Here is a 27,148-nt window from a genome sequence, read left to right as displayed (position 1 = left end):
TCTCTTCAATTTCTAGTATTTTGAAGGTTCTTAGTGTCTTTCTGGTGGGTGTTTTAAAGTGCTACATTTTTTTAGTATATTTAAAGAAAAACAGACTGAGAAAATAACTTTAGTCCATCAAAAATGATACTCGTAATGTTAGCTTTTAATTATGTTTATATATCCTATATCATTATTTAGATGTGTGCCACAACTCTTGATAAAAATATAACTCTTAATAAAAAAATATATCACTGGTGAATAAAAATCTAATTTGTTTCCGATGGTTCCAACTAATCCTATGTAAAGAAAATAAATGTAGGTTCACATGGTTCTTTCTATATATAACAATTGTACCTGAATACTTTTTGAATAATAATTGTACCTGAATACCTTCTGTAAGGAGGTTTCAGTTATTAAAATGACAAACTAACAGCTGATTTTAAGATTGAGCCCCAAGCGCTGGCTCTTTGGCTTTGAAACGGAGATGAGCACCGGCCCCTAGAGTTGGAAACGACTAGCACACATGTGCGGGGGAACCTTTACCTTTACCTTCTGTAGGGAGGTTTCAGTTATTAAAATGACAAACTAACAGCTGATTTTAAGATTGAGCCCTATAAGCTAAAATAAAAATTAGAAAGCTTGCATAATCTTTTTCAAATATGAGAGCAGGGAGAGCTCATAAACAGGCAGTTATCAGTTCTTCTCCTCACTGGTGAACAGAAGAGATAGCAAACTGTATGGACTTTATTTTGCTGTGTTGTGATGGGGTGTGCTAATTACACTTGTGGGTTGTTTGAGTAATTTTCAGATAGATAAAGTTTTATATGATGGTTATGATATTGAGGTTTAAATTTGTATATAGGTAGCCTTCATCTTAGTTGTGACCTATCTAAAAAAAAGGGAGTTACGACCTGGTTCCAAAATTCTGGCAGTTTCTCCTCTCCCCCCACCCATCCCCAGTCAGATGGTTGCCCTTCTGGCACTTTGGCAGCACAGCTGCATTTACAGCTGTTTGCAGCATTCTATGGTCATAGGTTTGCATTATATGATAATTTTTGGCCAAAACCAGAAGTTATTTGGGTTTGTTTGATGATTGTGACATTCATTTTACAACTTCCACATTCACTTAACAACCACCAGAAAAAATCAGATTGGTTATGTGACTGAGCTGATTTATGACCATCACAACATCTGACAGGAATTGGCGGGTTCCATTACAGCCGTAAGTCAAGAGCTATTGTGTTGTATTATCCTAATACATGGTGATTAAAGTTACAGCAGTATTTTTCAGCAGTGTCGGTATGTTTTGCTGAGATGTCAGTTGTACAAGGCATTACTTCACAACAGTTTCATAGCCCAAAGAGTTAGAGAAGATAATTCCTGCAATACTGACAAGGAGGCAAAAGCTTTGCGTTTTACCTGGGTACATAAAAATTATGGCCTTGCAACTAAGGGAATACTCGATTTACCATCACAAGTTTGGAACTGAATTAATTGCTTGAATCAAAATAAAGCTCTTATTAACTCACTCAATGGGCTGTCCTAGAGTTTTAGTGGTCTGTTATAATAGGAAGTAAAATAAATATTGAGTAAAAAAGATGTAACTGTACTTTTTTCTATATTTGAATATATTGCTAATGCACTTTTAAGTTTTGAGAAATGTAAACATATTTAAACATTTGAAGGTTAAAGTCATTCAGTTTTCAGTTTTGAAAATCATATAAGGAATCTTGTTTTGATGTTTGATAGTAACTGTTCTTTTAAAACAAAAACTGTATCCTCCCCCTTTATCTACAGATTTATGGATGACCCACCCCACATGACTATGATTGTCAACACAAATATAGAAATTATTCATACTTGTGTGCTTAATATACACATGGTCTTGTGTGTAAATCTAATTCATCTATTAACACTTAGATTATTTTTTTATAAACAGAATCTAATCCTTCGTTAGCAATTTATGAAGTCTTCATCAGAGCAAAGCATTGGATTTATTTATTTTTTCCTCAGTGAGAAATAATCTGCTCAAAGCAATGGAAACCTGAAGTCAGCTTTGCTATTTTCTCCATCTCTTCCTCCTCAGTTTCCAACTTAACCTCTCACATATTTTTGTTTTTGATTTGGGTTTGTCTCTGAATATTCAAATTTTATATGGGTCAGTATTCTAGCCTCAGAAATATTCTGTTAAAAGTAAAGGCTGTACTATACTGTACTGTAGCTATAAAAAGTACAGCAGTAACAAAGACCATTTTGGATTCCAGTGGTGAATAAATTAGTATAAAATATTGATCCAGAAGTGTGTTTTTCAAAGTGTAGTATTACTTTCTAATGTTTCCTTTGTAATTTGGGCAGGATATCTACTTACTTTACAAGTTAATATATCACTGTAGCAGGAAAGCAGTTTGGTTTAGCAATTAAAGCACAAGGCTACAAACCAGGGGACTGTGAGTTCTAGTCCTACCTTAGGCATGAAAGCTGACTTTGGACCAGTCACACACTTAGCCCATGACGTCAGGCTCAGGTGACAAGCCAGTTGGTCAATTCCTGTTGCAGCCAAATTGGTTGGCATTTGGTTGACCCAGATCCTGCACTTGCAGAACATGGTAGGAAAGAAAAAAATATTGTTATAGCACTTTCCTGCAATCCTACAAACTATTTAAAAGTTTGCACTTGTTAGAAGTTTTTTTTTCCTAAACAGAGTGCTGCATAAGATATAGGGTGGTCCCCTTTCTTGAAAATTAAGTGAGAAAAAAGTAATAACTGACTGTGGAGATTGAGGCATCTAATTAGTACTTTTTTAATCCTTTGGTTTTCCGTATAGGTTGTTCCGGTGTACCTTGACTAACATTCCACAGACTCAGGCCTTACTGAATAAAGCCAAACTTCCCCTAGGGCTTCTACTTCACCCTTTCAAAGATTTATCGGTATGTTATTTAATGTTTGAAAATACTAGGGTGTTGATTTTCAGAAATACACAGCTTGTATTCAGATTACTGTAGTCAATATTTTTCATAATATAAGAAATATGGAGCTCAACACCCAGAATTCTACAGCTGCACCCAATTCCCAGAATTCTGGGAATTGAAGTTCACATGTCTTAAAGTTGCCAAGTTTGAAAAACACTTCTCTAGATGATAATAGAGTTCTGCATGCATATATTACCAACAGTTCTCTCAGAGATTAATTCCATGAATTTGCTTTGATTTATGTAATCTGTTATGATGGCCAGATGTGGTAAACTCTGACTGCAGGATTTTCTACAAATAAAAAATTCCAAAATCTAGGATTGTTTTTGGGTGATTCTCCTAAATTTTAGGAATTTTAGCTTATTGATCTGGGTATATTACAAGTTGTTTAAAGAAATTTAAGTCCTTTAAATAAGAGGGAGAATTGAAAATTAGAAAAAATTCAGATGAGATGACTACCAAAAGTGGAATTTTGTGTAAGTTGCCTTTTAAGAGTAAGTTGCCTTTTAAGAATGTGCAGTGCTTTAATAGTGATGAAACTTTATACTGACTGAACTAAAGATTGATTGACTGACAGTATTAAAGCTTTCAGTTTTTTATATTTAGCTTTTCAGGCATTTCAATAGATAATATTTAATCAAAATTGGGAGTATCTTTAGTAACGTTTCTTCCCTGATTTTAATCTGCTGTGATGGTTGTGTTTGCAAATAATAAAGAGTTACTAGGCTTGGGAATAACCTTGTGGGAAATGGGACATCAGTTGCTACAGATGAAACAGATAGTTTGCCTTGTCTCCTCCTAATATATTTCTTTTTTACATAACTGTGTGTTTGAATGCAACATACAACATTTTATATAGGTTGTCCTCATCTTCTGGATAAGCATATATTGTTAAGCGTGTTGCACTTAACACACATCAAATGTCCAAGTCCAATTAGCATTTATTGGTAATATATCATGTTTTATAAACATTCAGTTTTCCCTTCCTGCTTTCAAAATAAGAGCAGATTGCCTTCATCATTAGAGGAATATAGTCTGCAACTTTGAAAACTGCAAAGCCATGTTTCCCTCTGGTGCATGACTTTAAAGCCACCCCTTAATTTAGAAGCTTATAGAAAAAAAATACTAGATTGGAATCAGAATTACCATTGCAAAGCATACATGTGAAGGCTGATTTTATTTTCATTATTTATATTTATTTAGTCCTATGTCAAAAGAAAGAATTAAATTATACTTGATGACAAATGTTCTTAAACAAATGACTTACACATTCCTCTTTTCAGCAATTGCCTGTAGTAACTTCTAGTACAATTGTGAGATGTCGCAGCTGTAGAACGTATATCAATCCTTTTGTCAGCTTCCTTGATCAGAGGAGATGGAAATGCAACTTGTGCCACAGAGTGAATGATGGTGAGTTTTTTTTAGTTTAAATCTAATAACGAATCAGTTGACTTCATATTAAGTTCTTAAGTGTGCACATGTATACATACACGTAAGTTGTTTGATTCCGGTAAGATACATTTATGAGATTAATTTCTAGCTGCTTTTAGATAGTTGAACATATTATGGGAATAAATATTTCTTTAAAAGTTTACCAGGCTGAAAAATATTGTATAAAATACTATAAACCTTAGAGTTACGCTGGTTTGTAAAGTGTAATTTTCCTCCTATAGTTCCTGAAGAGTTTATGTATAATCCTGTGACAAGAGTTTATGGAGAACCTCATAAAAGACCTGAAGTTCAAAATGCCACTATTGAGTTTATGGCTCCTTCTGAATACATGGTGAGATCACCCTCTCCTCCCTCCCTCCCTTCCCAATCTTATACACTGTGTAGTCATAGTAAACACAACTTGTGCAGAACTACTGTATCTCAGCATTTTTTTCCTTTTATTTGACTTTTATTTATCCATTCTTGTGTAGCTGTTACAGAAATAATAGACAGTAGTACTTCAGTTGAGACAAAGTGACTGGATATTTGTACCATACATCTTAGAGAACTTCGCTACATCTTGGAGCTTCCAAGTAGTTGGTTGGATTCTCAAGCTCTTTATGAGAAGCTTCCTTCTGTATTAAAAACTGCTCTTAACTATTCAAACTTCCAAAAGCACCTTTGCATATACTATGAAGGATTATTACGAGAAAACAAAAGTCAAGCAATGTGCTCTTGCTTATGGAACAAATTGTGCTCTATGGACCTCTGTGTCTTGTTCCATGAGTTTTGTTATCTCATTTTTCCTTGTTGATGCTTATGTAGTTCTAGGAAAGCTTATTGATCTTACATTGCACCAGAAAAAAGCTGTTTTTCAATGAGGAAGCATCTTTTAGTCAGACTACAGGTTCATGTAGTTTTTGTGACAAAACTGTGGGAGTAATTTGTCATTGCCATCATTCAGACTATAAGGGGCTGCATAGAGAGCATTAAGCTCTCACTCCACCAATTTCTGTGTCTAAGGAGGACCAAAACTTAGGGGTCATCAGCACCTCAACCTCTATCCACACTGTCCAATATTTGAAAAAAATATTGGCACTAATGTATTGCATCTTTACCATAAATATATATTTTTATGTCATAGTGGTCCTCAGTCCTCTAAATCTCCGAATCCAGTATACTACCATGTGCTATCTTTTTTTAAAAAATGTGGGGTATACCATGATTTTTCTTTCATTTTGTAACAAGTTACAAAGCAGAATTCAGTACACTTGCTACAATGAAAACCTCTCATTTTCACAATAGAGAATTAATAAAAATGGATCGTAATATGTAAAAAGTGCATTATATTTATGGTATTAAAAATGCAGACCACCTTGCAACCAAGTAAAAAAGTCAGCGGTCCTCGAGGGACATTTAAATGTTTATAATTGTGTCTTTGTTTTTTCAGCTACGTCCACCTCAGCCTCCTGTGTACCTCTTTGTATTTGATGTGTCACATAATGCAATAGAAACAGGATACTTAGATACTGTCTGCAAGACTTTGTTGGACAATCTAGATCTGTGAGTCCTTTGCATCTTTTCAAGCTATCAATGTAACCTTTAAAATTAATATCTCTCTGGTCCCAGGCCAAGCACACACACGCACAAAGGGGTGATTTTGTTCTGTTTACTAAATGAGAGTTGCAAACAGATGCACTTGCAGCATAAAGCCCCCCCCCTCCCGAAGTGTTCCAAATCAAAGCAGCACACAGGAGAGTATCAGGTGGAGTCTGCGGGTCAAAGCATGTCGCAGATTCATCAGCCAGTTTAGGATCAAAGTCAGGACTGCAAGGTTTACAAGTCAAGGCACAGGTAGTGGGAGTTAGGGTGGTTGTTGTCAAGGGACAGCTTGTGCTTGCTGCTCCATTTTAATAGAAACAACCCCAGTGCAACTCACTTAGGGCGAGACTCCTTCTGCATGAGGAATCTCACTCTCTTTGCAGCCTTCCAAGCTGTTGTGTGCAGGGGTTAGGGTTAGGGAGGTAATTCTGCACTCTCGTCTTCAGCAGCTGTGTGTGCTGTTTTGGACCTACCTCCTTTGCTTGCTCAGGCAGCGATCGGTCTGGTGGTATCTGGGCTGGCTGCTTGTTGTTTGTCAGCACTTCTGAAGCTGGCTGCTCATTGTCTTTTCCCTCCTTTGACTCAAGTCTGAGCCCACCATGAGAATATCATTAAGTTGGATTGGAGTATTTCAATGCCAGTATACACATATGCATAATGTATCAAATTATAGTTATGGTAATATTTGAGGACGGGGGTGTTGGTCATTAAGGAATGTTCACTGAATTGAAAAACAGGATAACACAGGAGTTTAGCTCGTTGCAAGATGATATCAGTATACAGATAAATTTACACAAAATTGCAGTGATGAAAGTTTAGGGACCTTTTAGAATTATCTGTAATCCAAGTAGCATGATTCGCAGTGTGATTTGAGGCTCATCTTATAATAAGAATGGGTGAAGCAGGAAAAAAATGATATTTTGGCATGGTTTTGTCAAACCTCTGATCTTAACACAATGGGAATGTAGTGTGACTTGAAGCAAACAGTTAATGCAAGGAAACAAAAAAATACCAATTAGGTAAAGAAATTCTGTGAAGAGGAATGTACAAAAATACCTAAAAGTCAATGAGCAGGTCTAACATCTAGAGAAAATGTTTTAGTTGAAATTACTATTGCTAAAGGAGATGCAAGCTTATTTTTTTCTACTGAAGAAATGAATGGTGCTCAACATGTTTAGTGAAGACATGATACAGAAAATTCCATCTGCTGCATGCAAATTTCATTGCATCAGCTTCAGATAATTTGAAGCTTCAGTGTAATGCAGTTTGAAGCTCTGTATTGTTAAAATTTATCTTGTATATAGCTATTATGAAACATAGATAACAAATTTACACGAATTGCTGAAAGACCTATTCTGCTTCTGTCGCTCTTACCTTGCTCTGTATACTGTAAAATATATGCAAAAATATTTTATAGTAATGCTTCTTGTAAAAACAGCTGAAGAACTTCGGCTGTTTGTGGTTTCTTACTAGGTTTCAGTGTGTTGAACTGAAGTACATTCTATAGGAAATGTATGTATAATCTGAAAGGATAATTTGCTTAAGGAACTCTGTATTTTGCAATGTTCATAAGAAACAAATAAAATGTCTTTTTCTGTAATGAAGGTAGAATTTTTCTCCATTCCAGAATCTCTCCCCTTGGTGATTCTCTGTGTTTCCGTTTTTTGTCATCTTATTGTCACCGTAAAGTTCTATTCCACTACTTTGAAACTTAACAATGAACCAGTCTGAATGAGAGCTTTATAGCTAGCTGTTCGTGGAAGAATAATTTATTTACTTACATTTTACACGTTACATGAAATGTTGTATGAAAATATATATGTTCAACTTAAATGTGCACACTTTATATATTTAATGCCTGGTGCTCAATTTCTCTGCTTCATTTTTAGACTCCCAGGGAACACTAGAACAAAAATAGGCTTCATAACATTTGACAGCACAGTCCATTTCTATAGCCTCCAGGAAGGTCTCTCACAGCCTCAAATGTTAATCATTTCAGATATTGAAGGTAAGAAGAAATAATCTCGAATACTAAATTTATGAAGTATGCTTTGTGGCTTCTGTCATATGCTAAATTGGAACATTAATCCAACGCATTTTCTGTTTTCAAAGAAGGAAAAAAAGTTAAATAACAAGTCTTGATACTTTGCTGTTAAAAATGATTCCCAGTCATACCGTAAGCTAGGAGAGCAAGCAACGAAAAAGAGCAAATGTCCTTTAGTCAAAGACACAGCTAGAAACACACTCCGTCTAGATAGAATATGCCTCAATCATTAGTGTTGAAGACTGCACGTCTTCAGTCTTCAAGAAAAACAGGGTTTATGCTGTTTTCTATTTTTGTTTTTTTTTTAAACCCTAGGATTAAAAAATTTTCATTGCAGATTTTCTTTCAGAAAATAGGCTATAGGTCCAGGAAATAAATACTATTAGTTTGTAGAAGATCTCTCAGGACTCTAATAGTTTGTATTTGGGGTAATATAGAGGTTTTGCCATCTTAGATTTATTCTGGGAAGTGATGGAAATTTAAAAAGTCACTTTTTCTCAGTAATTTTTTTCCACATCCAGCTCAATTAATTAATTAATTAGCTTTATTCATTCAGCTCATATGCCACTTTTTTGCCTTTTCTAATCATTAAAAACAATAAAACCATTAAAACAATAAAAAATAACATTAAATTAGTTAAAATTGACAGAAATGGGGAGGTCGGAAGCAAGATTCACATGGAGGAAAAATGGGGTCGTAGTCCATTACCCATCCCCAGAAAGATGTGCCTCCATTGTGGTACTGCCCGTTTGCTCCCGGCCCTTTTAGAATGCCAAAAGGAGGGTGCGGATCTCGTCTTGGGGAGCACAATGTTCCAAAGAGCAGGAGCCATGGCAGAAAAGGCTTTTCTTCTGAACCCCATGAGGAGGAATCTCTTGACTGATGGGATCTGCACCATGCCTTTTCTGGCGTAGATGGGGTGGGCTTATCTCATCAGGGTGAAACAGCTCCTCAGGTAACCTGGGCCATGCCATAAAGGGCTTTAAAGGTGATAACATCTTGAATTGGATTTGGAAGCAAGCTAGGAACCAGTTTAGTTTAGAGGTAGACATTCTAGTGGTTTCCATGTGTTTTAAATTATAATTTGCGTAGTTTCTTTCAATTAATTATGCTTGCAATGGTTGATAAAAGCCAAAATACAAAATATATAAAGGTCATCAAGTTTTAGGACTGTGCAACGCTTTGGGTTTAGTTCCAAAAAACGGTCCCTTGGAAAATGTGGGTTATGAATGTAGCAGCTGCAGACACAGCTGTGTTAAATAATCGCAAGGGGAGCAATGTCCTGTCCTTCCCATGTTCCAAAGCTCCTTTTTGGAATCTAATCTGAATTACTGCACAGTCCTGTCCAATTGTCTATTAGTTGTAAGCCTTGAGGGTTTTGTCCTATTATGTCCTGAATATAAGAAAAAGTTTTTTGTTTTGCCTTTAACTAAAGGACAAGTTGTAGTTTATGTCTATAAACCAAAATAAAAAGATCACCAGAATTCTAAATTTCTATTTCTCTGCTTTGATATTTCCTATGTATATAAAAATCTGTTAAAGTGACAGGTATCTAGAATTATCTTCTACAGATATATCTGAAGAAGTCCCATTGTAAACCACATGCTAGTGGGGCGTTGTTTCTTCTGGCGATTACTGTTGGAAAAGAGTTCATAATCTCTTAAGCAACTTTAGATTGTTGTCAAGAGGATAACATGCTGTGCAAAAGAGTAAATATTTTTATATTTAGCCAGTTTGACATAGTAATTAAGCTTTTGAAGTAAAAATGGGATACTCCTGAGTTTTAATCACAGGTGTCATTAAAGATGGCTGAGCGACTCTGGGCTAGTCACTCTCTCTTAGTCCAACTCACCTCAAAGGGTTGTGTTGTAGAGAAACTAGGTGAAAGTATTAAGGTAATCCTTGACTTACAACCATAATTGGGACTGGAATTTTAGCTGTAAGTTGTTGTAGTTGTAAATTGTGGCATCACATTATTGAATCCATTTTGTTTTACTGTTTTTATGCCAGTCATTAAGCAAATCCATTCTCCCTAATGGGCACTTTTTGCTTGAAATTGGCAGAAAACTTTGCAAATTGCAGTCCTGTGACTGGACCACTGTAATTGGTTGCCAAGTGCCTGAAATACAGTCATGTGAGGTGGGGAGAAAGGCAGCTAGATGTTTTATGATGGGCGGAAGTGCTTTACGGGCTATAAAGCAGCATTTCCAAGGCTATCATAACTGAACAGTCATTAAATCCAACAATAAAAAATAAATAATAAATTAAATACTTCTTTTATCTATCTTGTAGATGTGTTTATACCCATGCCGGAAAACCTATTAGTAAATTTAAACGAAAGCAAAGAGGTAAGAGGAATATTATACGTTGTAAGTAGAAGCAAAAGTATATTTTAAGCAATTGACTTTGAAATATTATTTTGCCTATTCCATGTAATAAAATCTAAAACTTATTTTGGCCTGAGAACAAAAGAACTTCAGTTAAAATGTTCGATACCTGATTTTGGGACAAATGGCAGCCAGCGCTCCTGTCCACTTCTCAAGAGCCACCTGATCAAGCCATTCCTAGATAACTGGACAAGACTGGGCCTGAGTCATCTACACCAGATTGGTACAGTCAGAGGGCAACTACTGATCTTCTGGTTCATTTGTGTAACCCACACTCTCACCCCCCTGTATAACTAACTTTTCAAGCTCTTAGCATCTGATCAGTTATTATTTACACTCATAAGCTTGGAACCTAAAATCAACTTTTGAAGCTTTCAGTTGTTCTGTCAGATGAGATGATGCTATTGTAAGTTCTTTAATAAATAAACAAAATAACCAACCACTGAGTGATTAATTTAAGGTCTTCTCATTGGAGAAGCCCTGATCGTGGATGGTATTTCGAGTGGTGGTACCTTGGCACATAAATTTTTAACACAAGACAAAAACTTTTCACTTAGTACTACTATGGATTTTATTTAGGTTTTATTTTTTTAAGCTGCAGTGTGAACTTCAATTATTAGATAGTATAAAGATTAATAAATATGGCACATAAAAAGATGAAAATTTGATTTCTTTCAGCTGATTCAAGATTTATTGAGAACTTTGCCTCAGATGTTTATTAAATCTTTGGAAACCCAAAGTGCTTTGGGACCTGCACTACAGGCTGCCTTTAAACTTATGTCACCTACTGGGGGTCGGATTACTGTCTTCCAAACTCAGCTTCCATCTTTAGGAGCAGGTGCCCTCAAACCACGGGAAGAGTCTAACCAAAAAGGATCCACAAAGGTTAGCAAAACAAACTTTACGCCTGATTCTTAAGTGACTCTTAAAATCTATTTTTTATTGTAACTGTTCTTTTTTAAAAATACTTCTAGTCTGCAGTGGGGCTGCGAAAATGCAAATTTTTCAACAGAAGAGTATCTTCTAAACCACAGGAAACTATAGTTCTCCTTTACTCTGCTTTGGTCAGATTTAGCATTGGGTTCTGGTTAGTATTCTAAGTACTATCATTTAAGAATGATTCAGAGATACTGGAACAGGTTCAAAACATGCCAGTAAGAATGATCAGCAGAGCAGAAACTGTTGTATGATGGTACATTTGAAGGCACTAGGCATATGTAGCCCTGAGGAAAGAAGACTAAGGGAAGATATAATACCACTATTTACATATCTGAAAAGATAATGCACAGAAAATGTTCTGTATCACTACAGAATACAAGAATTACGGGTTTAAGCTATAGGGAGGCAGAGTTTGACTGCATATTAGAAAACTTCCTAAAAGTAGAATAAAGTTCAACTGTAGAATTTATTGCAAGACAGGTGGTAAACTTTTTTGGGGTGTGCATGAGTATCCTTCAAGTCAGTATTTCCTCTGGTGACTGCCTGGACAAATCCCTGTAGTTTTCATGGCAAGATTTCAGAAGTGGCTTTCCATTGTCATCTTCCTAGGGCTGAGAGAGAGTGGTTGGCCCTAGGTCATCCAACTGGCCTTGTGCCTCAGGTAGCACTAGCTCACAATCTCCTGGGTTCTAGCTTGATGTCTTAACCACTACACCAAACTAGTTCTTGAATGCCTTTTTACTGTGTATATATATATATATATATATATATATATATATATATATATATGTGTGTGTGTGTGTGTGTGTGTGTGTGTGTGTGTGTGTGTAAATTACTAACACAAATATATGAATTGTCCGGTGTGACTACTGCCTGTTCGATAGCCTTCAAGATAGGCTGAAAACAGGAAATAAAGATTTGCCCCATGTTTGGGGCCTAGCAAGGTAATCTAAATAGTTAACATTTGAAACATATATATATATATATATATATATATATATATATATATATATATATATATATATATATATATATATGTGTGTGTGTGTGTGTGTGTGTGTGTGTGTGTGTGTGTGTGTGTATATATATATATATATATATATATATATATATATATATATATATATATACACACATGCGTGCTAGTCGTTTCCGACTCTAGGGGCCGGTGCTCATCTCCGTTTCAAAGCCAAAGAGCCAGCGCTTGTCTGAGGACGTCTCCGTGGTCATGTGGCCGGCACGGAACGCTGTTACCTTCCCACCGGAGTGGTCCCTATTTTTCTACTTGCATTTTTTATGTGCTTTCGAACTGCTAGGTTGGCAGAAGCTGGGACAAGTAACAGGCACTCACTCTGTTACGCGGCACTCGGGATTCGACCCGCCAAATTGCCGACCATCTGATCGACAAGCTCAGCGTCCTAACCCACTGAGCCACCGCGTCCCTATATATATATATATATATATATATATATATATATATATATATATATATTTGTGTAAATTACTAACAAAGAATTAAAGGGAAACTGAGATGCATTTCTGACTTATTAGTCGTCATAAAGTTTCCCTTTAATTCTTTGTTAGTAATTTACACAAATATAGGAATTGTCCGGTGTGACTACTGCCTGTTCGATAGCCTTCAAGATAGGCTGAAAACAGGAAATAAAGATTTGCCCCATGTTTGGGGCCTAGCAAGGTAATCTAAAGAGTTAACATTTGAAACATATATATATATATATATATATATATATATATATATATATATATATATATATATATATATATATATATATATAGTCATTTTCAATTTTGATTGACTACTGGGAAACCTAGACTCAATCCATTTTGTAACAAAATCCTTGCGTTGATTTGAACATCACTATAATTTTTTTTCTATATTGGGCAGTAGCCAGTGTAAATCCTTTGAATAATGCTGTCCTCGACTGTGAGCAAAGCATCAATTTTCAACCATCCACACAGCTGCAACTTCCCTTTACCTGGCATTCCTGGTGAAAGCATCTTCAGTGCATAGACATGCATACAGAGGCAATTTAGCATAAAAAGGCTGTGCTAAACCTTTGGGAGGAGGCAGCTGCTTCAGTGCTTTAATCAATATTGCTTTGCTGATGGCATGAACACGAGTGAAATACCCCTTCAAGTGCATATTTTGCCTTTTACCAGGATGTTCCTCTGACACCATCTACTGACTTCTATAAAAAATTGGCCTTGGATTGCTCAGGACAGCAGGTTGCTGTTGACTTGTTTCTTCTTAGTGGGCAGTACTCTGACTTGGCTTCATTAGGTAAGATACTCTTGTTGCTCGCCATTTAGGAATGCTTTGTTTAAAGATGTAGATTACGCCGGGATGATTACAATAAAACATGGTCATCCTTTATTGAAACTGTTGCATAAAACTTAATTTATATGCATGAGAAACCCTGTTCTACTGGTTTGCATTCTTTCCTGCCTGATTAATAAAGGCATAAAACACTTTTCTCATGTGCTATTGTAAAATGGAGTAATGATTTTAATTTTACATGGATAGATTTTAAATGGTAAAAACTAAAACATTACATACATAGAATGAAGGCTATTGCTAAGCACATTGGTTTGTGCTTAAATTGTAAGCCGCCCTGAGTCTTCGGAGAAGGGCGGGGTATAAATAGGATTAAAAAAAAATGCGGAGCAATAAATTTCATTAATGTACTTGAACCTGTTTTCAGTTCATCATTTTTAAAAAATCTGTTCTCTAGGAAAGAAATGCATTCCACTTCAGCAGTGAGCCTAGTGCTTGAAACCATATGCATGTTTCTTTTTCTTACTGGAAAACATTTATTTTTTTATACTATATTACTCTTAAGTCCAAAAATGAAATAAATTTACTTCTTTTTAGGATGTATATCAAGGTATTCTGCTGGTAGTGTCTATTATTATCAAGCTTACCATCATCAACACAATCCTCTCTTGGTGGAAAAATTACAGAAAGAACTAAAGCGATATTTGACTAGGAAGATTGGCTTTGAAGCTGTCATGAGGATAAGATGTACCAAAGGTCAGACATTTAGTATGTCAGTGTTAATCAAAGCTTTGTCATAACTGCTTAAATAAGTGAAAAGATGCATGTAAAAACTGGAAATTCTAAGTAGCCCAAATTTGGAATTCTGACAAATGATGTTTGATACTCAGCATTGCTTATTATTCTTTCTTTACGGTCTTAATGTATGGGTTTTTATGAAAGAGTTGTCATAAAATGTTATAAACCTATTGTTTATAGCTGTAAATCATCTGAGATTGTTGATCTGAAAGATCATGGGAACGTAGCATCCTGTTCCCCAGTGACAAGGTCTTTTATATATTGGATGGTTACAATGGAAGCAGATCTCCCCCCCCCACTTCGTCACCCCCCCAAACATGCTATATTGTTAAATTTATTTATTATTACGGTTCAAGACCAGTACAAAAGTAACTTAACCAAGCAGGATCCAAAAGTACAATTAACAGTTTAGTAGCCTAATTCATAGTGTCCTTCTGTTTACAAGGCTGGATATGACATACCTTTATGGCTAAGGCATGCAATTTATCTATTAATGCACATATGACATGTGCAAAAGCCAAGGTTGTTTTTTTGTAAGGTTATGCACATACAGTCATAACTAACAAAGAAGAAGAGAAATGCAAATTAATGGCAAGGAAAGAGAATCCATAAGAAGCAAATTGTTAAATAAAGTGGCTCAGGTCTTTGGAGAATCTGGTCTGGCCATCATAACAGATTGGTATTTCTAGGAGGATTTTTTAAAAAATGCATTGTAAATCCAAAGGTGTAAATTTATGCCTTGAATGGTCTTTTTTGGTTAAAAAAAAAGAATTTGGGGAGTTGTATGGAAGAGAACATCTTGAGTCAACAGCTGCACACATGAATGGTCTTGCTTTTGTATTTATGAATGTGATTTTAGTAAACTTAAGCTTACTTTAACCACAATTTTCAAATGTTTTCCCGATTCAAAATAACATAGCCATAAGTCTACATTTATTCCTTTACTGTAAAAAAGTACATATTTTGATTTCAGTTCAATTCTTGAAAACATAATGCCATATTATAATGATAATGCTAATAGTATATTTGCATAACTTATTTAAGAATATTCTAATCAAGTTAAGCAGTTCAAGAGAGTGTCTACATTTAGATTGCTCTTTTTGTGGTAAAATGTCCTCTATGTGCACAAAGAAATACTGTTCCTCACTACACTGAGAATACTATAAAAGCTTTATGACAATGGGAAGTGTTTGCCATACAGAAATTTCATTTCCCACACATGCTTAGTGACAGTGCTTAAATCTAATCTGTTGAAAATGAAAAGTGAATGCTAGTAATTATAAACTTAATTATAACGTTTTAAACATAATTCTTCCTCACAGGCCTTTCAATTCACACCTTCCATGGCAACTTCTTTGTACGGTCAACTGATCTATTGTCTCTACCAAACGTGAATCCTGATGCTGGATATGCTGTCCAAATGTCCGTAGAGGAGAGCTTGACAGATATGCAGGTGGTCTGTTTTCAGTCAGCCCTCCTATATACATCTAGTAAAGGTAAGCAGGCTGTGGCATCCAGTATACATTTCAAGATCATACCCTCCACACCAAATGGTTGTTATTAAAGCTTTTAGACTTTGGCAGTTTTCATGATTAAGAACTTATTGGCAGATACTTACGACTTTCACTGTTAAATGGTACTTTGGGTTTGAAAAAAGTGGGAAGTAAAATGTCTTTTACATAAATTGGGTTAGAAAAGAGCAGCCCGTATTTAAGTTCGTAAGATGAATTACTTTGAATAACGCATTTCACCCCATGTCTGCAATGGAATTAATTTATCGTAGTTTGGAAGCATATCCTGGATTTATTTTTAATGCTATTAAAAACCTACTTTTTTAACAGGTGAAAGAAGAATTCGTGTCCACACACTGTGTTTACCAGTTGTAAGCCAATTGAGTGATGTTTATTTAGGAGCTGATGTACAAGCTATAACAGGCCTTCTAGCCAATATGGGTATGTGCTGAATTGTTGGATTGAATTACACAATATTCTTTGATTCATTGATACGATCATTGTACAAAGTTTAAACATGGGCGGTAATGAATGGTTTGGTTGAGATTGTTCTAGAACGTATAAAGGTGCTTTACAAAATGTATCTAAAAGATTTGGGAACTGTGCCACAGCATGAAGAGCTATTGATGTTATGCAGTATTGTTTTGTATTCTTTTTGGTAAGTTGGATCTGTGTGTGTGTGTGTGTGTGAGAGAGAGAGAGAGAGAGAGAGAGAGAGAGAGATTGAGTGAGTGAGACTTTAATATCTATTGATAATACTTTTTATTATGATTGGTGTTTTTTGACAGCCAAGTGGACTGTGTTCTGTTTCTTTTCAGCTGTTGATCGGTCAGTTTCTGCAAGTTTGAATGATGCTCGAGATGCATTGGTGAATGCTGTAATAGATTCTCTTTCTGCATATCGCTCATCTGTCCTAACCGTTCAGCAACCAGGTCTTATGGCTCCTGCAGCATTGCGTCTGTTTCCATTGTTTATCCTGGCTCTCTTAAAACAGGTAAAAATAAAAAACAGAAATTGCCTGAGAAATAGAAGCTGGCTAAGTAAATTTTGTTAATGATGACCATTTACAGCATCATAGTTAATTATTTTTTCCAGATATTTATATGCAGTAACAAATTTAGAAAAACAATGCTGTGTTGAGAATAAGCTTCCAGACTTCCTGTATACTTGAAGTAAAAAAATGTATGGTTAAAAATGATGGTCTTGACATGGGCATAACTCTTAAGTTGTCTTGTTTTTCTGCTGCTACTTTGGCTTACAGAAAGCATTCCAAAGTAAAACAAATACCCGTTTAGATGAACGCATCTTTACAATGTGTCAAGTGAAAAGCCAGCCATTAGTGTACCTCATGCTTATTATGCATCCCAATCTGTACAGAATTGACAATCTCACAGATGAGGTAAGTTCTTCCTCTAAATTTTTCTGGAAATCATTGGATGTATCTTTCTAATTTCAGATATTATATAAAATTGTACTAAAACATTTGACTTTTGTGCATATTTTATAACAAAGGCATGCATGTCCATGCTTTTCAGATTCAGGGAGCAGTTTTCTGGGATATTCTATGTCAGTCTTCCTTTTTCCAGACCTCACGTCTTGGAGGTTTGGAAAAATGAAAACTTTTTTCTTCTCCCTATCTAAGCCTTGAGGATTATTTACATGTGAATATTGACAATACAGAACTTTGCAAATAGGGACCAATATTTGACACGATAGGTGAAGGCATCAATTATGAAAGTAGCAGTTATGACAGATGTTGAGAGTAAATACAGTTAGCTTTTAAGATCTAGTATAAATTATGACAATTATGAATTGGATTATCAGTTGGCATGTGTATATGTCATATGGCATGTACCAGAAATTTTATAAGCTGTTTCTATTTTTATAAGTGTCTAATTTTCTGCTGGATATACAAACTATTTAGCCATCACAATCAAGTGTTTTAGTGTGTGTTTAAATGAACGGAGATATTAAATTATGATGGGTAAATTGCAAAGGACATTAAAATTGAATACATGCAAGTAGAATATCTGATATTACAAACAGATCCGAACTAAATTTAAATGGTACATGTTCCTTTATTTTAACAAATGGAATATTATGGGGAGACTGAGCTCCACCACATGTTTATTGGACCCGTGCCCTTCCTGGCTGGTTTATGCAGCCCGGGAGAGGACACGCAGCTGGTTCCAGGCAGTTATATCAGCTTCTTTGAGTGAGGGTAGCTTCCCTGCCGTCTTGAAAGAGGCGGTGGTGAGGCCCCTCCTCAAGAAGCCTGCCTTGGACCCAGCTGTATTGAACAACTTTCGTCCGGTCTCCAACCTTCGCTTTCTTGCGAAGGTTTTTGAGAGTGTGGTGGCGCATCAGCTCCCTTTGGTCCTGGATGAAGCGGATTATCTAGACCTGTACCAATCGGGTTTCAGGCCCGGGCACAGCACGGAGACGGCATTGGTCACGCTGGTGAATGATCTCTGGAGGGCTCGGGACAGGGGTCATTCCTCTGTTCTAGTCCTATTAGACCTCTCAGCGGCTTTCGATACCATCGACCATGGTATCCTGCTGCGGCGTCTCAGGGGATTGGGAGTGGGAGGCACGGTTTTACAGTGGTTCTCCTCCTATCTCCAGGGACGCTCGCAGTCGGTGTTGACAGGAGGGCAGAGGTCGACCGCGAGGCCTCTCGCTTGTGGAGTCCCTCAGGGGTCGGTCCTCTCGCCCCTTCTGTTCAACATCTACATGAAGCCGCTGGGTGAGATCATTCGTGGTTTTGGAGTTGGGTATCATCAGTACTCTGATGATACCCAGCTTTTTCTTTCTACCCCAAACCACCCCAGTGATGCCCTCAACGTGATGTCCCGTTGCCTGGAGGCGGTTCGGGTCTGGATGGGGAGGAACAGATTTCAACTCAACCCCGACAAGACCGAGTGGCTTTGCATACCTTCATCCCGGGTCTGTTCGGATATTCCATCTCTTTCTATGGGGGGTGAATTATTACCCCCCGTAGATAGGGCTCGCAACTTGGGAGTCCTCCTAGATTCGCGGCTTACCTTGGAAGATCACATGGTGGCTGTGACTAGGGGGGCTTTCGCCCAGGTTCGCCTGGTGCGCCAGTTGCGGCCCTATCTAAGCCGGGATGATTTATGCACGGTCACTCACGCGCTCGTGACCTCTCGTCTAGACTACTGCAACGCTCTCTACATGGGGCTTCCCTTGAGGACCACCCGGAGGCTCCAACTGGTACAGAATGCAGCCGCGAGAGTTGTGTTGGGAGTCTCCCGATACTCCCATGTGACACCTCTGCTCCGTGAGCTGCATTGGTTGCCAGTTGTCTTCCGGGTGAGATTCAAGGTGCTAGTAATGGTGTTCAAAGCCCTCCATGGCATGGGGCCGGAGTACCTCAGGGAACATCTGCTGCCGGCATCAAGCTCCCTGCGCCCTGTGCGTTCCCACAGAGAGGGCCTCCTCAGGGTAGCACCGGTCAGAGAATGCCGACTGGTGGCCCCCAGGGGGAGATCCTTCTCTGTGGGCGCCCCGGAGTTATGGAACCAGTTACCGGTTGAGCTCCGGACGGCGCCCGATCTGCGCTCCTTTCGCCGCGATCTGAAAACATACTTGTTCGAGCAAGCCAGCCTGGCCTGAGGGGGGATTGGTGGGGTTTTTTTATCATTTGTATTGGGGTATTTACTATGTATCAATTGTATTTTAATCGGGCATGTATTTAATCATCTTTTAGTTTTTGTAAATTTCTGTGTTTTATTCTTGCCCTGTACACCGCCCTGAGTCCTCCGGGAGAAGGGCGGTATAGAAATATTAATAAATTAAATTAAATTAAATTATTATATACAAACATTGTTAACTTTGAGTTTCTTTCAAGAATAACTAAGATGCTTCCTGCAAATGTAAATACTTTTCATAATGCAAGGAACAGAAATTGTCCATAATTTGCAAAGCATTCTATCTGGAAACATTAACAATTGTTTAAAAAATAAGATTGGAATATTTTTCTTTATGTCACAGATTTATGTATGTTTTAGATGTGATACATGTCAGGATATGGAAGCCCATGTTTGTAATACTGAAGATCTACTGCTTTACTTGCCTATTAGAAATTATTTTATCTATTTAGGGAGCCCTCAACATTGGTGACAGAACAATACCTCAGCCACCCATTCTTCAGCTGTCTGTAGAGAAGCTAAACCGGGATGGTGCTTTTCTTATGGATGCTGGCTCTGTAAGTAGGATTTTATATATACTAGAAGCATTAGTAGGAGGTATCTCATTCTCCACAAATAAACCCTCATAACAGTACTTCATTAGTCTGGTTTGAGGTAAAGGTTTAATGGTTACATTATTTACTAATTTCTGTGTTTGAATATACAGGTCATGTTCTTATGGATTGGCAAGAATTGTGGACAGAACTTCATAAGCCAAGTACTTGGAGCCCCAAACTATGCATCAATACCACACAATATGGTAAGAACATATCATGGTAAGCAAGGATAGACAGCCTGAGTTCTTCATAGTTTTGGACTACAGCTTTCATCAATCCCAGCCAATATGATAACAGCTAAGGATTTATAGAGTTGTAGGACAATATCTTTACAGCAGGTGGCAGCAACCTGGTCTTGAAAATCTTTCTTTATCTTTATTAGACTTATATACCGCCCTTCTCCCGTAGGACTCAGGGCGGTTCACAAGGTTTTTTAAAATAACAATACAACAATTACAAAAATTAAGAACGGTTAAAATAATTACATTTAGACCTTGAATAAATATAAAACCCCAATTAAAATCCAATTTAAAACCCCAATTAATACTCTCAGTCCAGGCCAGAAAGCTCAAAGAGCCAAGTCTTCAAGTCCCGGCGGAATGAGCGAAGGTCAGGGGCAGTCCTAAGCTCTACGGGCAGCTGGTTCCAAAGGGCAGGCGCACCCACAATGCTAAATAGGGTCAGACCCGGTATGTAGCTGAATGGGAGATCAGCATGAAATGCTAACAATAGATTGTAGAGTAGGCAAAGTTAAACATAAAGTCATAAGGTAACAAGAAGCCATTTCCATATTATATTGCTGCCAGGAAAACGACAGGAATGTAGTTACCAAAACCTGAACTTGACTCAAATTTAAGATGAAGTATCAGTCAGGATATTAACTACCTCTGTTCCTTGAGGTAATGTGACTCTTTAGAACTACCCAGAAGGATTAAGGCAGGGGTGTCAAACTCAATTTCATTGAGGGCCGCATCAGCATTGTGGTTGCCCTCAGGGGGCTGGGTGGGCATGGCCTGGGTGAGCGTGGCCTACTGGGTGGGCGTGGCTAGAGCGTATGGCCTACTGGGTGGGCGTGGCCAGCTCTACATCATTCGCATCAAGGGTGCCTATGGGGGCCTGGGCAGGAGTGGGACAGATCTGAGGGTCTCTGGCAGAAGGAGGGTCTCTGGGCCAGGGCCAAGGCAGTGGGGGCCGTTCCCTCACTGTTTCCAGGATGGCTTCGCGGGCCACATGAAACCACTTCGCGGGCCGAATCCGGCCCCCGGGCCTTGTGTTTGACATGTCTGGATTAAGGCTTGGCCAACAAAATACTAGTTGTGCAAACTGAAGCGTTTATTGAAATAGACCTACAAAGAGCCTTTGTGATTTTGGCTTTTAGATACCCTTATGAATGCCTGAGTTTGCACCTTATAATTTAGAAGAACTAAAGTCAATTTTCCAAAAAATGTTGTCATTAAATAAACAGTCTACGCACTATATGTTTATGTCTATTGTAAGATCTCATTTGCCATGCTATGTTCATTAAAATACATGAAATTCCATTTCCATTTTGTTTGTGTGTAACATCACATTCAGAATGAACAGACTTTCTGCTTTAATAGATATTCCTTTCCCACTTAATGTAGTATATTAAGGTTTTCTACGCAGGTAGCCCTGGTCTTACGACAGCAGTTGAGACCATAATTACTGTGGCTAAGTAATGCAGTCAAAGTGTGACATCTTTTGACCACCTCATCTAGCATTGGCAATTCTGGCAGTCCGAGATGCTATCATTAAACAAAGACCTTACCTGACTGTGACTTCTGACTTTCCCATTGACTTTGTGTGTGGGAAACCAACAAGGAACATTGTAAATTGTGGTCCAATTCCTGTGGGAGTTGCAACAATCAGAGCTCCAAGGGCCTGTCTTTAAATTCCTCTCATTCAGTGTCACTGTAACTTTGGTCAATGAACAAAGTCATAGTCAAGGACTGCTTTATCTTAAGTTTGCTTAAGTGTTCTTCCAGTGCTCTGTCTCATGAAAAATGATTTACTTTGTTGTGTTCTGAAAGAGAGGAAAAAGGATACTTCTGCAGAGATAGCTTAGTGAAGTTAGAATCAGTCCATGATATATATACTGCTCAGTATTCTGAATACATAATATATTTTATAATAGTTTTTGCTCCATGATTACCCCCATTTTTGTTTGTTTTTAACAGACGCATCTTCCAGAATTGAACACAGCTGAATCTTCTAGAATGCATGCTTTTATTTTCTGGCTAAGGGAGCAAAGGCCTTTCTTTCCTATATTATATATTCTAAGGTAAGTGGAATGCTTGTGAAATTTGATTTGTTAGATTGAACAAAATTTTGCATGATTGTCTTTCTGAACATTAACAACTTCACGCAGGTAAGTACCTTAAGTTGCAAACTTTCTTAAGTTCATATCTGGTACAACAAGACACTTTTTTGCAGAGACAGAAAGCATATTCAGTGGGGGAAAAAACCTACCAGCCAAAAGTATGGTATTAAGTAACACTATGGAAAGGAATAAAAGAAGAGGGCAGTGAAGATGATGCAAATGGAATTATGAAATTGTTAATATTTATTTGCAGGATTGTTAGCTATTTAGACTGTCTAAAATAGACAAAGTTCTTTTAGTATAAATATTGCACATTAACTGTATGCATACAATAAATATTAATTAAGTATAATCAGTTATCATTATGAATAGTTTTAAAAGGAATAAAGCATATAATCATGTACTTATAATGGCCTTCTGTTTATATTTTGAAGGGATGAGAGTCCGTGGAAACCAAGTTTCCTACAAAATATGATAGAGGACAGAACAGAATCTGCATTATCATATTATGAATTTCTTTTGCATATTCAGCAAAAAATAAATAAATGAGCTCTTTTCTTAAATGGTCCATCTGCTCAAAGGAATGTACCTCCATGAAGAACTCTTATTCCTGTAATGCTCCTATAAGTTGTTGACCTGGTGCAGTTGATGAAAATCTCACTGTGATTCCCCCTCTTCTCCCCCCCAAAAAGGAAAAAGAAAAGCAAATAAAGGACTGTGGAATCATTAAGTACACTATTGTGTAGTTGTACATTAAAACTTTAAAATAAATTTGAATATGTTGGACACCTTTAATTTACTGCAAAAATGTTTCACAGTAAGTAATTGTGGTATACGTTAAAAGGCAATATTGGAGAAATGTTTATAAACTAACTTTTTTACCTTTCACTTTTATTTTTCTGCTTTGTGTTTTGCTGCTAGAATTAAAAACTCCAAGACGAGTTTCCAGGAAACTATATTGTCTTGATTATACAATACATTATTCGTTAAAAGTTGCCTTTTTAAAGGAACAATGAAAAGTACATTGTGAACAAAATACCTGCAGTTTTAATGAGCTAAGTTTCCATTTCTTTTAAACATTGATTACAATAAGAACAAAAGTAAACTTGAAGTCTACTTGGGTTTAAAATGAATATCAAATAATTCATTTGAATACCTTTAGGATGTATCAGTATTCTAGATCTTAAAAGATTAATGAGATTACATTATATTCAGTAAGAATTAAAATTTAAAAAGATCTGATGCAGCTGAAAAAAATAGTCAACAATAATTGATCCTAGTCTTGGCTGTTAGCATGTGTTTGGTCTTAATTCATTGAAAGTAAACAGGGGAACAGACAGTAAACCAAAAACCATTCTTTTCATATTGTTTTATTCATTTTCAGTCACCTTTTTGTAATGGGCTGAGATTTTGATAAAATCTTTACTGGTTAAATAATACTTTGGAGGTGTATTTAATAGCTTGTTGAGATCCAGAGGAGCATCAGATTTAGTAATAAAATTTTTGCTATTCAAGCATTTTTAAGGCTTTAATGGGAAAAATATAGGCAGGAACCCTGCTCAGTTCAGAATGTTCGAATACTAGACAGTTATAAAAGAGAAATCTTAGTTTTATGGTTTCCTGGAAATTGCTATAATTTAAGTAATTAGATTAGATAACTTTTATTGTCATTAATAATATAAGTGTATTGACATTTGTAAAACAGAAGGAACTGTGGTGGTATATTATGGCAATCATTGGTTTCTACATTGCCCTTTATTTCACTCACTCCCCCCCCCAAAAAAAAAGAAAGAAAAAGAAAAATTGAATAGAATATTTTTCTGCTGGTGGTTTTGGTGGAATCATTTGCATTGATTTGTTGGTCATTGCTTTAATTTATACAATTTCACCCATCTGAGGAATGGGTAACAGATCATATGTGCAAAAAGCCAGTGAAGTTCTTTCTTGAACTGTGGTATTTATCAACAGCCAACTGGAATAGCAATTATAACAAATATTATAGTGATAATGTCTGCATCATGATCTATTTAGTTTGTTTGGAGTATAAATTCAGTTGCTCAGCAACTGAAAGAAAGGGGAACATTTTTTAAAAATGATTCAGATATCTAAAGAGCTACCTGCTGACTTCAGGAACCTTATAAATGATTTAATTGTTTAAATTTAGTTATTTTGAAATGTTTTTTTTTAATATTGGTAATCTAATTCAGAACCATATAATAATCATGACGAGATATGCACTTGTAAGTTCTGGAAATCAGTCAGGTGCTTTAAAATACAATATATGGCGGAGAATTAATTGGCTCTTCTCCAAAAAATATAGGCAAACATTTGTGCATAAGCCAGCTTTCTAGAAAGATAGGCAAAGATTAGACATAGGGAAGCATGTACCTAGCACATGCTGGCTGTGGGTTCCTCCTTGCTTCAGACATTCAAGTTGGAGCGGAGAATTGGTGTGATCAGATTCTGTAGAACTTGAATGGTAAAATTGTTATGAGCAGCATCGTGCCTAACTTTTCTGTATGTAAAAAGCTTCTGCATGGACAGGAGGGAAAGGCATGATATAGACACAGGTCTACTTCATGTGAAATAAAGATAATGGACTTTGAATGATTTATGGAACCTGATAAACATATTTCAAGAATACATCCCTAACTGACTCTAAAAAAATGTTACCTGTGAGCATATTATGCTCTTTGGATAGAATACTGTTTAAAATGTTCATGCACTTTGAAATAGAAGTGAATTTTCTAACTCTTTGTGAGGAGAAAATTGATACCTTCCTCAACTTCTTAAGAAACCCAGGGCAGACCCATGTATAAATGTTAAATCACAATTTATATGTTTTAGGTTCTTTAATAATGTAAGTAAGCAAGAGTAGCCTTGATGCTCCCATCTCAGCATGGCAGTCACCAGCAGATGTTCTCTATTTTTCTAGTTCAAGGTTTTAAATAATAATTAGTATGATTTACCAATATTCTAGGTTTGATCATGCAACAACATATTAGCATTTACTTTTCTGTAATTTAATTTGCTTTGAATAAATTCTGATTGTTTTGCAATAATGCAGAAAAACTTGTTTATTCAAGGTTAATTTAACAGAATATATATATATATATATATCATTCAGAATATTAGGGGACCATCAAATGTGACAAGACTTCTCTTCACTAACTACATATTAAATTCTTACAGTAAATTTGATTTTGTAAAGTAGTGTAAAATATTGTAATATTAATCCTTGTTTTCTGAACTCAGACATTGATCTTTAGTGTGCAATTGTAAACCTTGCTCTTCTCACTTGAAGGCAAAGTTTTACTTGTTCCCCTTTTTACAGTTTGTAATTTTCACTGTTTTATTCCTGTAAAAAGTCATTTGTAACACATGCAAATGCTTATTTTAGCTGTGCTAATTTATCAAATTTGGCTACTCAATAAAATTAATTGAAAGAGCTTGCATAGAATTTTATCAGTGTTTTTATAAACTAAAATGGAATATGCACACACTAGCTGATCATTTAATGAATAAAATGATTTTAGAATTTCCATAGAATTTTATCAGTGTTTTTATAAACTAAAATGGAATATGCAGAGACTAGCTGATCATTTAATGAATAAAATGATTTTCAGTACATAAAGAGGTACTTCTATGAATGATTAGACCTGGGGATTAATGCTGTTTCAGTGCAGTGCAAATTGTGAATTGATTGAAAAACAAGCATTTTAATGTATTATTACCAGAAGCAAGTATTATTTATTCTTCTGATGTGGTAATTTCATATTCAGCAATTAGTTTAAGTAATTATGCAGAATTATAATGTAAAGAATCTCTCAGTCATTGACTAAAACATGATGGCCTGACCATTAATTAGAACACTCCTCTGAAAATTGCAATTAATCATCTTTAAGCCAGTTAATGTAACTTTTAAAATTTCACTAATCATATTAGGCTCTTCCGTTTTCTGAGGGATAAAGCACAATATCAGAAAATATTATATATCAACCTGTCCACAATAACCAGTACATAAAAACTTCGGAAAGTGAATTAAAAACTTCAGTATTTGGAATAGTATAGCATTTTATTAAATTAGCTTAGAATTAATTGTTCATTGTTTCAGTTAATCATGAAAGATTAACATTTTTGTAAGTATTTTATTATTTTTCACAAAGGTAGTTCAGCCAATCTTTTCTTAGATAGCATGAAATAGCTTGTTCATTATAATTAGTCTAACTTTAAGGCTTAAAGTTAGACTGGGAAGTTATCTCACAAAAAAGCAATAGCAAATCACTTCGTTATCAACACCTATCTATAAAATCATGAGGAATTTAGTTTGGCTTGTAGGATTTTTATCAGTTATATGTAGTATATTATTACCTGCACTGTTTTCCCCCCTCTTTTGCTGTCAAGACCCTACTCTCTTCTGCAAAGATATACTTGGTAGAAAGCTTATATTTAAGGATCTTTGTACAATGATTAGTCTCAAAGTTATGATAAATTATTACCAATTCCTTCAGCCTTGAAAATACACATTACATATACTATATAAGAGGAAAAGTATTCATATCAAGGAACAAAGGCAAAAAT

At 36.2% G+C, this 27,148-nt stretch overlaps 1 protein-coding gene across 1 annotated transcript in view; it reads left to right on the top strand.

Annotated features, from left to right (window-relative positions):
• Positions 1-26,097, top strand: part of SEC24A (SEC24 homolog A, COPII coat complex component) — a 47,070-nt gene extending 20,973 nt beyond the window's left edge. The window contains exons 7-23 of the mRNA XM_083352690.1: positions 2,807-2,909; positions 4,235-4,361; positions 4,625-4,734; positions 5,833-5,945; positions 7,874-7,992; positions 10,321-10,376; positions 11,094-11,300; positions 13,536-13,656; positions 14,248-14,406; positions 15,771-15,944; positions 16,290-16,400; positions 16,778-16,953; positions 17,221-17,358; positions 20,083-20,187; positions 20,337-20,429; positions 22,425-22,528; positions 23,002-26,097. Coding sequence (XP_083208816.1) covers positions 2,807-2,909; positions 4,235-4,361; positions 4,625-4,734; positions 5,833-5,945; positions 7,874-7,992; positions 10,321-10,376; positions 11,094-11,300; positions 13,536-13,656; positions 14,248-14,406; positions 15,771-15,944; positions 16,290-16,400; positions 16,778-16,953; positions 17,221-17,358; positions 20,083-20,187; positions 20,337-20,429; positions 22,425-22,528; positions 23,002-23,116 — 2,131 coding nt within the window. The 3' untranslated portion in view covers positions 23,117-26,097. The remainder of the gene's footprint in view (positions 1-2,806; positions 2,910-4,234; positions 4,362-4,624; positions 4,735-5,832; positions 5,946-7,873; positions 7,993-10,320; positions 10,377-11,093; positions 11,301-13,535; positions 13,657-14,247; positions 14,407-15,770; positions 15,945-16,289; positions 16,401-16,777; positions 16,954-17,220; positions 17,359-20,082; positions 20,188-20,336; positions 20,430-22,424; positions 22,529-23,001) is intronic.
• Positions 26,098-27,148: the final 1,051 nt, after the last annotated feature.

The sequence above is a fragment of the Vipera ursinii genome, assembly GCF_947247035.1.
Source record: "Vipera ursinii genome assembly, chromosome: 2".
Lineage (NCBI taxonomy): Eukaryota > Metazoa > Chordata > Lepidosauria > Squamata > Viperidae > Vipera > Vipera ursinii.
Note: the sequence above shows the minus strand (reverse complement) of the source record. Positions and strands in the feature narration are given on the sequence as shown.